We start from the raw sequence: 12384 nt of genomic DNA, 5'->3' as shown, positions 1-12384 counted from the left end.
CAAGGGATGCATACATATCACAATATATAATTACATGATAGCTAAAATATATGCATGTACTTTGTAATATGGATATTAGTTAAGAAAACTGCAGAAATTCAGAAATCAAGAAATAGTTCCATCCTATTATATTGTTTAAAAATCCTCTAAAGGAAAACAAACTTGAAAGCCATGTGTACAAACTTAATTTCAGTCTTGAACAGGGGTGTGTGCAGGAATAAAAATTTGATGGGTTTTGGAGGGGCATGGTCTGTGCTCCTGCTGCGGCACCGGGACCAGAGGATCTGTCAACTCCCCCTGGGGCCAGAGAAGCTCACTCTCCCCATGGGCCCAGCGGAGCAAGCTCTCCCCGCAGCGGCCCTGGAGCTGGAGGAGTTCTGTGCCCACACTGATTATTGAGGGAGCTCATGTTCCTGCTTACCACTCCCCCTTGTGCACGCCCCTGATCTTAAACATCATCAATCCAGAGTAACTCTAGTGATCTTCATATAGTTTTGAAAATATTTTAGAGCAAGCTGTTGTTTCTTACTTGAAATTTGTAATCTCCTTTAGAAATTCATGTACTTCACTAACAAACAATTAGTTGGTAGTATCTCGTATTTTTATTGAAGTCCCCATTGTTCCTACCAAGTGTTCCGGTCATCTAATGGATTCTATCACTCTCTTACCACTTTGGGGTACCATGAAAGTTGTTTTCCAACACCCTTGGATTCCACGTATTATGCCTTGTGAAACAACCTCTGAAATTCAAGCCTTTAATCTCACTGTGCTTGTTCCCCATATATAAAATGGGTAAAATACGCCTCTACGTTACTCATGTGTTGTGAAAGAAATTCATTAATACTTGTGAGGCACTCAGATACTATGGTATGTGGGTCAGATAAAATTACCAAAGTTGCTTTTTTGTATGTAATCTTTTAATTGATTTCTTATGTGCAGAACAACAAAAAATAATTAAATATATGAATTTACACTATAGAAATAACTTTTGCTAAGTGATAAGTACAATTTATGATCTATGAAGGGCATGCAGAAATATTTAAGAATCAGGAAGGTTAATTGTGATGAAATAGTAATATCATTAATACAAGGTTCCAGGTTAAATATATTTGGAAGAAATTTGTACATGTAGTTTCAGTCAGACAATAGTTTCCTCTCTTAAAGGTGGTGATAAGCTTTGATACCCATGTAAATAGCTGAGAACTGAATTAGTCTTGATTTTGTTGAGTGAGCGTTGATCCAGTCTAGTTTTCAGAATTGAGGTAATCGGCGAAAGTGAAATATGTTGCATAAAATTTTTGTCTTGTCTTTGTAGATAGAAAGTACAGTTAAGAGAACTATAATACTCAAGGTGCTTGAAAATTTTGGCCTACTGGTTTCAAACTAGTCTTAAATCTGGAATGTAGGCTATGATTTTCTAAATTCTAGCATAAAGTTAGGCTCTTAAATAAGTGATCTGATTTTCCAAAATACTAAGCACACAACAACTTCTACTGAACTCAGTGAGAGCTGTTGGCTGCTCAGACCACTGGAAAATCAAGCCACTTATTTAGGAGCCTAGAATAGATTTAGAAGCCTAAAGTTAGGATTCTATTTTTAAAAATCTTGACCTTAAGCTCTTCACTAAGTCTGGCAGAAATAAAAAGTGCCAAAATTAATGAGATTATAGAAATATTATAGACTTCTGTTTAGCAAATAGTCATTAGAATGCAGTCGGATAAGACAGTTAAAGAATCACCTAGATCCTCAGATCTCAGAAGCCATCCTTCTTTTGAAGACAATAGACATTGGCCTCACATGACTGAGTTTGCCCCATCCTTGGTGACTTGGGCGTTGTCTAGTGAGTTTATTAACACTCACCTGCATCATATTCCAAATCTCATTGGTAAGCACCAACAATGTGCTTATTAAGGAAGACATGAAATAAGGAAAATCTCTGCCCCAAAGAACTTCTAGTATATTGTAAGAGAGAGAAGGCACAACACAGTGAGAAACACAGAAGAGGGAATAATGCAGAGGTGAGGAGTTTTATTTTCATTTATTTTTTAAATGTTGGTTAACTACTTGTGGGCACTGCATCAGGGGCCCCATGTTTGATGGTTGAGGGGTCTTTCCTATAAAAAAAATAGCTAGGTCAGTCTCATGCCTCTTATTGATTATACCATGCATGATGTCCTTCTCCTACTCACTTTAATTCCCAGTTATTCAGTACTTGGGCCTGGTGCTCTTTTGCAAAGTGCATTCTTCAGGCAAGAGTACAGGAACAGTAATGATAAATACAAAGAGAGAAATCAAAAGAGAAGGGGGGGGGGAAGGCTAAAGGAATAGCCATGTTTAGAGGACATGCTGCTAAATGATATCAAGTTCATGTGTCTACAGGCTTTGTCTTCACTAAATTTAATTGTATTAAACATAACTGTGATGAGTTAGCTGACATGGTCATCTTCTGTATCATGTCAGCTAGTCATGGTTAAGCCTTGTCCCAGCTAGGTTTGGCATTGTCATCTAATTAGATTCCTCACAATTTTATTACGAATACTAAGATTTCCTAGTGATGGTAAGCTGTGTGTGAAATATGTTCTTGGAAAATCTTTGGCTAATGTATCTTAATAAGAAAGTGAACTTTCTAAAATCAGTTAAATAAAGATTTTCTAAATTTCTTATTTCAGAGTAACAGCCGTGTTAGTCTGTATTCGCAAAAATACATCCGATGCATCCGATGAAGTGAGCTGTAGCTCACGAAAGCTCATGCTCAAATAAACTGGTTAGTCTCTAAGGTGCCACAAGTACTCCTTTTCTTTTTTCTTTTTGTAAATTTCTTATGTTACACAGCAAAGCTCTCCTCAGCCATGGTAATTATGCTTTGAGATGCTACTTCTGATAAATCAACTACACTTCCTTTTACGTAATTGTGGTAATCATCTATTTTAGATTTTTTTTCAACTTCCCTATTTGGTGTAAAATATTTTCTCTTTCATTATTCGTTTGTGGCTTAAAACCACATTGCTAATACAATCCAAAATGTGATCACCTTGGAAAAATGTAACAGTAGATGCAGAATTTCCCCTTCTTCCCATAACTTTATTATAAAGATAGCTGGCATAAATGCAGTAAAATATTAAGTTAAGTGTACAGAGAATTTGAGGAAATGTAACAAAAAAACCAAAACAAACCCAATAATCATGTGGCTCGTGATGACTCAGCCTAACTTTGTTCCTCTTTTCTGAAAACAAAGTGTTCAAGTAAAATATTCACCCAGATAGTACCCCCTTTATTTTTGGAAGGCTTGAAGATATGCAAGCATGTTTCAGCTTGTTTTTTTCATTCTGTTTACTTCTGGATTCACTGAATCACAAGGAAAAAAGCTGCTTTGCAGATCCTCAGATGTAGAAATATCATATTCCTTTTGTGGTAAGTAAAGGATTGTTTTATTTTCAGTGGTGTTTGCACAAGAATGGATATCCTCTCAGCAAACACTTGTCTTCCTTTCTCTTGTATTTGCCTCTTTGAGGAGTCCAGAAAGATAAAGAAATGATCCACTAGAGATTTAAGAATAATTTTGCTCTTTTTCGGTAGCTTGGGTGTATATATTTTTCTGATATTCTGCAATTTCTGTATGATAGTAATTACACTGTGCATCCATAGATATTACCACAGTCCATGTTGGGGAAGGTATGGGGTGGGAGAGAGGTTAGCTTTTCTGATCAGGACAGGCATGTGTGTTGGTGACTTTGGGAAAACTTAAAAGACAAATTTCAATGTGCTTCTCCAGTGCTGTGATTGATCAAGTTGGACAAGAAATGCAAGAAATTTACTGTGAGATAGATTTTCATAGACCTTGAAGTTTAGCTGTATGGAAAATAGGAACACTTCATGTGAGTTCCTGTTGGCCCTGGAAACTGGTGAAACTGTGAGACAGCTAACAAAGTACAAGCTGAAAAAGAAATTGGGGAGGGAGGGCAGTTTTCCACTTTGCTCTTAATTGTTTCTCCTCTTTTCCCCCTACTCCTTTGCTGTGGTACATAGGCTCTAATTTAGGCCATGATCTGGCACTGAGTCACCCAAAAGGAACCCCACTGATGTCAGCAGAACTCTGTGTGGGCAGAAGAGTCTGCCCACATGGTGCTTGGTGCAGGATCGGGGCCTTGGACTGTACATTCTACAGGGCAGGGGTCATGTCTTGTACAGTTCCATACACATCACACGTGCTGTATTATTAGTAAGAATGAGCTGTAACCTAAGACAGAGAGAGAATATTTGCTGTTACAACTGCTTTGCATTTATTTTCTTTTTGTTAAAATGTTAAGAAGTGCCTATGCTTGAGCTTTAGGCTCCCTGACAATACAATTTACAATCTCTTAGGAATATCAGCTAGCAGCATAGTACAGTAAGAACAGTTAGCATAGCAGCCAGTAAATACCACAGTACATTATACCCCAACCTATTCCATATCCTCAGCATTCCCCAGATACTCCATCAGATTACGTTTTCATCATGGATAAAATAGTACATCATGTCCTGCAAAGACAGTACAAGTAAACTAATCTGACGTGATTTCGGTCATTAAAAGAAAAGTATTGAACTGGATTCCCTCTAAAATGTGAAATAATAGGCTTTCCAACACTGAACAGCCAGTGCATTTTGTACTATATCCTGTATTTTACACTGACATCTGCATCTTGTAGAAAGTACAGTAGTGGTCACTCAGAAAACAAACCATGGTACAGAATAATCTACTAAGGTTCCATTACATTGGAAGCCATGCTAATGACAACCAAGTTCTAAGACAGTTTCACTGACCAGTGTGGATGGGGATATTTTTGTCTGACAATTGTGTTAATAGCCTCCCTTCCGTGATAGTGTGGAAAATGCATGTCTTCAAAACATACATAACTACAACAGCCTGTGTTTGTCACAAATATCCTCAACCCAATTAACCTACGGTTTTTAATACTTAATTTCAAAAGTGGAATGATGTTATTTCTGCCTCTAAGAAGGCATCTAGAAGGATCATTTACAAACGTTTTTTGATGGAGAGTGCTATTCATGCTGACTTTATTACATATTTTTTAATTTAGATTCTATGGACCATGTTTTCTTCCTTGGTATAGTCCCTTGTTCGTTTAGTGAAGGTCGTTGGAAAATTACTCTTTTATGGATTCCAAGTAAGTCACTTTTTGTTATTTCCATCAAATTTGGGGGATTAAATTCTGTATTTGCACGAGGATAGGTCACTTCTATCTCTAAACCTCTATTCTAAATGAGAAGGCTATTTAGGGGAAATTTTTCATGATTGAACATGGAAAGATAAATCATGATGATATACAAAGAACCTGATTTTCTAACACATTTATGTAAAGATGTATGCACTAAAATGTGACTCACTTGTGCATGCAATTACCATCCATCATTTTACACACTAATAAAGTAGTTGTGTGTGCAAATTGTCAGTTAGACAAACAATTGCCATTTGCTCATGCAGTTACTCAATTTACCCTTCATGACTATTGTGCATAAATTAGGCACACAATTGCTCACATACAATTTAGAAAACTGGGCTCAAAGTATATTCCTGCATTAAATGCCAAACTCAAATCAATCTTCATTATGGAACCTTGACTGGGTGCCTCAATAATATGAAAAACATTAAAAATACACAACAAAGTTTGGTCCTTAGAACTTACACTTCATAACTGAATAAGATGGAGTGACTGTTTATAGGGAAAGAAGAGACTTTTGACAGATGCTATATGTGCTAGGAGGAGAGTGGAAGTGCCAGGAGAGTGCCTGTTCCTATGTGTCTGAGATTTTCCTCATTCTACTCAAGACCCTGTCTAAACTAGAAAAATAGATTGCATTTAAAAATGTGTTAGCTAACACATTTTAACTCACAATTTTGAACGCTAGTGTAGATAGGATTTAACACCTTTAAAAATGTGTTGCACATTGTCGTCTACCCAAGGCCCTTCATGGCATGATTCAGTGTCACCCAGCAGTCCCCTCAGAGGGGGTATGTGATCTTGGTGGATCTTTTCAAAGGGAGAGAGACACAGGGCCTGCTACAACCAGTACCATACCTCCTCTGTGTAATGATCACCTCCTGAGTTTCCTCTTTTTAGCAGCAGCCACCTTCTTTAGGGAGTTGAGATGCTGAATGTAGCACCTGATTCCTGCAGAAGTACAGATAAGACTGCTGTGTGAAGATAGAGTGCTACTATAGCTGAAGAGAAAAAGGAATTGAAGTCTTCTACCAATTCATTGAGCTACCTGATTAAACAGAAGGAGAAGCAACCCAGTGTCCAGATTGTGGACATCCCAAGAAGAAGGAACAGTTTTATAACTTAATTAAAAGCATTCCCCCACAAAGTAAAACTGCTGATTAATTTTAGTTTACACTCTGACTTAGACAGTATATATATTTATTAATAATTTTCCTGGCTCTGCTATTCCACTTTGTGTCTTTATAAATACCTAAAAAGTAGCACCAGACAGATGTTCTTTGCTTCCACAGTGCCTTTCATTCAAGTATATAAAATGGGGGTGGGTGAGGGTGGTGATATTTAACTTGTGGGGTTGCTGGATTCAATTAATTTATGTTCATACATCACTTTGCTGAATTGGGGGCTACAGTTTTTTATATTTTCAATGTAATTAAGCATGCATCTAATTTTAATCACCTGTGTAGTTTGTTAACTTCAGTGGAACAACTTGGATGCATATGTCTAAGCACTGGAGATAGTTGAAAACTTTCCATATTTCTCTTGGATGGAAAATGGCTTTTCAGTTATAACAGATTTCTTTCAGTGGAAACTCCAATTTTCATTTAATGTTTTTTTTGTCCAAAAACTTTGAAAATTTGCCATTTTAATTCCAAAATTTCCCCCCCCCCCATTTTTTTGGTGTTTCGACAACACCCTCCAAAAAATCTGAATAATTGTTTTTTGTGGGGAGTGAAGAATAATTTCCCAACCAGTAGCCACATATTTAAACACCTTGCTGAGTTGCAGCCTATGGGAGTACTAAGTTTAATATTCTAGTCACCATTAGTATGCATGATTCTCACCTCATGTAGGGAGTGAATGTGTTTTGTGGAGATTTAATCAGTTAATGTTTTGCTTATTTTTTATAGGGAGTGATATAATCTTTTTGGAGGGCAGCATGGATTTATGGTATGATGCTGCAAATGTATTTCAAGGGAAAGAAGTTATTTGCCATGGATTTGATGATGACTATTCATTTTGTGGAACTCTGAAGGGAGGTAAGCATAAACTTGGAAGTTTTCCTTTGCCAAACAGGGAACAGAACCCTGCTAGCTACAATCCTGTTTAAGCATTGTTGTTGCTGGCAGGTTTGTTACAAAGCTATTTAACTGACCAGCACGGACAGGGATATTTCTGTGTCTGTGAATAGCTCTAGATGATATAAAACCATGCTAACCACAGCCAGTTTTTGCGGGCCCCCTAATTCGGGGGACCTAGAAAAGTAAAGGAGAATTTCTGCACAGGCTACCATTGATAGCACTAGAGACATCACAAATTTCATACCAGCTGGTTGCCTCTAACTGAGCCAGTGCATCTGCTGGGCAGCCAGAAGGGGGCAGCTCAACAGCAGTAAAGGCCGCATGATTCAGTAGCCTAAGCAAGGGACTGAGGGCAACTAGCAAGCGACTAATCCTAGCTATAACACAGACTCTTTTTGGCATTGTTCAAGTCACGCAGGCCAAAGCTTTCAAACTTGAGCACCTAAATTTAGGCAACTAAATCCAGAGGAACTGAGAGTCTGCGGCTCTTTCTGATGTCAGTGGGAGCTGCATTTGTTCAGCGCCTCTGAATATCGATTTAGGGGTGTGTGTGTCTGTGTGTGTGTGTGTGTATACACACACACACCCCTAAATCGATATTCAGAGGTGCTGAGCAAATATATATATATATACACACACACACCAAGGTTAAAACTTTTGGCTCTAACCTCCCTGGGCTTCAGTTTCTACATCTGTAAAATGGGGATAATATTGTTTACCTGCTTCACAAAGAATAAATTACATTGTTAACATTTTTTAAATGTCAGGCAAGTCTCAAACTTTGCCAGAATGCACATGCAGACCTTACAGACCCTAGGAACTATAATAGCCCCTGGAACCCCAATTTATTTGGACAATTGTCCCTTGTAAACTTCTCTAAATATTGGTAGCACTACAAAGACCTCAGCACAAGTAGCAGGGCTCCAAATCTTCTGCACTGGGGTCCTGGGGGGAAGGATGTGACCTAAAGACACCCCGTCACACCACACAAACATACACAATTAAATTTATTATGGTTAGGGTAGTATCAACAATATGCTAGGTACTAGCCAAACATATAACGTGAGTCATGATGCAGTCTCAGACTCAAAGAACTCAAAATACAAGAGTACAAGCAATGAAGGATGAGGGATAAATCATGCAATCAACATTTGCCTTTAAAAAAAAAAGAATATCTGCTACTCCCAACCAGTCCTCAACCTAACTATTATTTCAGGCCAATCCTTTGAAGGCATCATGGTAGGAGTAGGTTTGGAGGAGGTGAGGATGGTGGCCTTATGGTTTAATTCAGTTTACCAAGAGGGAGGTGTGACAGAATGTGCAAAGATGGTTGGGGGAGAGGCAGATAAATGTGTTAAAGGTGGCATCATTGACAGAGCAAAGGGAGCTGGGGATGAAGGTGTCAGAGACAAGTAGATTAGTAGAGGGGCAGACTTATATAGTGTCAGTTACATTTTGAATGTATGCACTAATGATCTCCAGACCACTGACACAAGCCAGACAAATTTCCTAGTTGCATTCTGCACTTTAAGGAAAACCTAAATAGAGTAAGAAATAAGGTCTCTATCCAACTCCCTCTGAAGTCAATGGAAATTTAACTGCCATGGTTTACTTTATCATTGTTAAGGACCAAGAATAAATAACCACTTCTTTTATAACTGTCCCTATTTTGCAGAGACGGTCAATACGACGTTTGAACTTAGCGGTTTAAAGATGCAATTGCCGAAGGTACTCACTAAAGTATATATACACTATATCTAATATATATGTTAAAGGTTACAAAAATTAGCAAAATAGATTGCTTGCATATATACTTCCCCTGAAAATAGTATTGCACCAAAACTGTACACAACAACTTCCTTACGAAATTTTTGTTTTTTTCTTACCTCAGGAATGACTCTACTTGAGTGGTAGATGAACTCAAGTTGTCCCTCTATATTGTAGTTTTCTGAAAACTTTATTTTAAGAAATAAAATTAGCACAGGTGATATAACAAGTCTAATGCAAGAAAACAAACAAATCATTCTTAACATATTGGAAGGATAAGGGATATTGTGTAAATAAGAAAACGAATTGCCACTATAGAACATAAGAATGGCCATACTGGGTCAGACCAAAGGTCCATCTAGCCCAGTATCCTGTCTTCCAACAGTGGCCAATGCCAGGTGCCCCAGAGGGAATGAACAGAACAGGTAATCATCAAGTGATCCTTTCCCTGTCACTCATTCCCAGCTTCTGGCAAACAGAGGCTAGGGGCACCATTCCTGCCCATCCTAGCTAATCCATTGATGGACCTATCCTCCATTAATTTATCTAGTTCTTTTTTGAAGAAGAACTATAGACAAAGGGATTAATGTATGTATCACTCTAATGACCCTATATGTTCCTTATTAACATTTGGTGGTTTACATTAAGTAGGTACCATCCCACCTATTTCCTTGTCTTCCATCTATAACCATCTCATTCCATCTTTCAGGTTCTCTCCTCCCCTCCCTTACTGCCTGCAAAAATAACTTCCTCTTCCTTGTTCTCTAGATGGCGTCCTTCTCACTTCAGATATTCTCTCTTTTCCTCTTCTCCCTATTTCCAGGTCACTCTTCCATGTCTCTTTTTCTCCTCTTCCCCATTTCCAAGTTCCTCTTTGTCACACAGAGACAGTGCAGAAGTACAGGTGACAATACCGTGACCCCCCTACAATAGCTTTGCGATCCCCTTTTTGGTCAGGACCTCCAGTTTGAGAAATACTGGGTCTTAAGGGCTTTACATGTTTACATTTTGCCATTTTAAAATACATATTCATGGTCTGTTACAACACCATAAAATTTAAGATTTAAATGCCTGAAACCATGAAATTCAAGATTTTTAAAATGCTGTGACTGTGAAATTTACAAAAATGGATGGTGATTTGGTGGGGCCCTAGTTATTGTGGATCCAGACTTATGTGACTTAGCCAGCATTACACAGAAACTCTGTGGCAGAGGCAGAGAGAAAACTGAGTTCCCCAGTGCAGCACTGAACTTCCTTAACCACAAAACCACATGGAATCATAGAATATCAGGGTTGGAAGGGACCTCAGGAGATCATCTAGTCCAACCCCCTGCTCAAAGCAGGACCAATCCCCAACTAAATCATCCCAGCCAGGGATTTGTCAAGCCTGACCTTAAAAACCTCAAAGGAAGGAGATTCCACCACCTCCCTAGGTAACGCATTCCAGTGCTTCACCACCCTCCTAGTGAAAAAGTTTTTCCTAATATTCAACCTAAACCTCCCCCACTGCAACTTGAGACCATTGCTCCTTGTTCTGTCATCTGCTACCACTGAGAACAGTCTAGATCCATCCTCTTTGCAACCCCCTTTCAGGTAGTTGAAAGCAGCTGTCATATGCCCCCTCATTCTTCTCTTCCACAGACTAAACAATCCCAGTTCCCTCAGCCTCTCCTTATAAATCATGTATTCCAGTCCCCTAATCATTTTTGTTGCCCTCCGCTGGACGCTTTTCAATTTTTTCACATCCTTGTAGTGTGGGGCCCAAAACTGGACACAGTACTCCAGATGAGGCCTCACTAATGTCGAATAGAGGGGAACAATCACGTCCCTCTATCTGCTGGCAATGCCCCTAATTATACAGCCCAAAATGCCATTGGTCCTTCTTGGCAACAAGGACACACTGTTGACTCATACCCAGCTTCTCATCCACTGTAACCCTTAGGTCCTTTTTTGCAGAACTGCTGCCTAGCCATTCGGTCCCTAGTCTGTAGTCTGTGGGATTCTTCCCACCTTTTCTCTTCCTACAGTTCCCTTCCTCATTCACACCTTCCAATTTTTGCACTACATAAGGCAGGTATCCTACAGACAATAGTCTCCTTTACTCACAAACCTGCTCCACCATTAGAGCAGGCCCACCAGTGACCACATGAGACCAGGATCCTGTGCAAAAAATATGTGATCATGTAATTAAAGGCTGCATCATAATACATATGCACAAAAAGGTAATTCACAGGTAATCTTAATTCTTCATTTCCTAACATCTGAGTGCTTGATGTTGCAACCTTAATAAGGTCCTTTTAACACAGTGGTTTTTTAATGTAATTTCCCAAGTTTTTTAAAAACTTAACTGAAAAAACAGAAATCTCATCGTACTGACACCCACATTAGTCATCAGCAAGGTTGGACCCTTTAGATCCACCACACAGACCTCTGCCACTTGAGCAAATGGAGTAACTGATAGCAGTAGTAGGTTGCCATTCTCTATGTGGACCAACACTAGAATTGATTAGACAGACACTTTGTCAGTGAGTTTCACAGCTTTTTGCTGACAGCAGTGGAGTTTTGAGACTCAAGAACTGGTTTCCATTCCAGGCTCTGGAGGGGAGTGTGTTCTGATGGTCTCATACCTTTCTGTCTCTGTTTTCTCCCAAGCCTGATTCCTTCTGCCATTCTTAACTCCAGCCTATCCTGTGCCAGACCTTTCTCCCCACTCCCTGGGCTCCTTATCCTAGTCTTCTCCCCCCGAGTTTCTGGGCTGAAAAGTGGCAACAAGATTGTGTGGTTTTTTTCTTTCTTTGTTTTAGGGAATATATATGATTCTTATAAGATTATTCTCTGGTCCTTCTGAGAAGAACTTGTTCCTGTGTATGAATGTCACCTTGTTAATAAAATAGGATGGTTAAGGAATTTCAGAATAAGATGATTGCTTCAAATCATCGCGGAACACAAGAACTGCTGCTGCAAGGAACTGGAATTTTATCACTGAAATAATAAACAGACTGATTTTGCATGGGTACGAATGCAAAATGCACTTTACTATACGCATAATTATAAGGAAGAAGGAGAGTCTCATCCATTTATATACTTGCTATAATCAAATGGCCAGCCAATTTGTGCTAAATTTCTTTGTGAAAATTAGGTACAAATGCATACTGTTTAATCTACAGAATGACCCTGAAATGGTGTCGTAGTTACAACTGTATTTCAATTATACCTCTTGTGTTACGCAGAATGTGTGTATTTCAGATTCTGCTAAACTAAGACAAGACAAGAATGTTTGCCAGAATTTATTTGATATAAAAGAAAACCCTGTGTAT

The 12384-nt window shown here is 38.7% G+C and overlaps 1 protein-coding gene across 1 annotated transcript; it reads left to right on the top strand.

Moving 5' to 3' along the window:
- The first annotated feature begins 3272 nt into the window (after nucleotides 1-3272).
- LY96 (lymphocyte antigen 96) lies at nucleotides 3273-12165 on the top strand. The gene is made up of 5 exons (XM_074943048.1): nucleotides 3273-3411; nucleotides 5079-5165; nucleotides 7130-7258; nucleotides 8976-9028; nucleotides 11872-12165. The coding sequence occupies exons 1-5, from the start codon at nucleotides 3303-3305 to the stop codon at nucleotides 11959-11961; spliced, it is 468 nt and encodes a 155-aa protein (XP_074799149.1). The 5' UTR covers nucleotides 3273-3302; the 3' UTR covers nucleotides 11962-12165.
- Nucleotides 12166-12384: the final 219 nt, after the last annotated feature.

The sequence above is a fragment of the Natator depressus genome, chromosome 2, assembly GCF_965152275.1.
Source record: "Natator depressus isolate rNatDep1 chromosome 2, rNatDep2.hap1, whole genome shotgun sequence".
NCBI lineage: Eukaryota > Metazoa > Chordata > Testudines > Cheloniidae > Natator > Natator depressus.
Note: the sequence above shows the minus strand (reverse complement) of the source record. Positions and strands in the feature narration are given on the sequence as shown.

Coding starts and splice junctions, on each gene's coding strand:
- LY96 (XM_074943048.1), top strand. CDS start 3,303: ATGTTTCAGCTTGTTTTTTTCATTCTGTTTACTTCTGGATTCACTGAA. Junction 3,412..5,078: donor AATATCATATTCCTTTTGTG/GTAAGTAAAGGA, acceptor TTTTTAATTTAG/ATTCTATGGACCATGTTTTC. Junction 9,029..11,871: donor TAAAGATGCAATTGCCGAAG/GTACTCACTAAA, acceptor TCTTTGTTTTAG/GGAATATATATGATTCTTAT.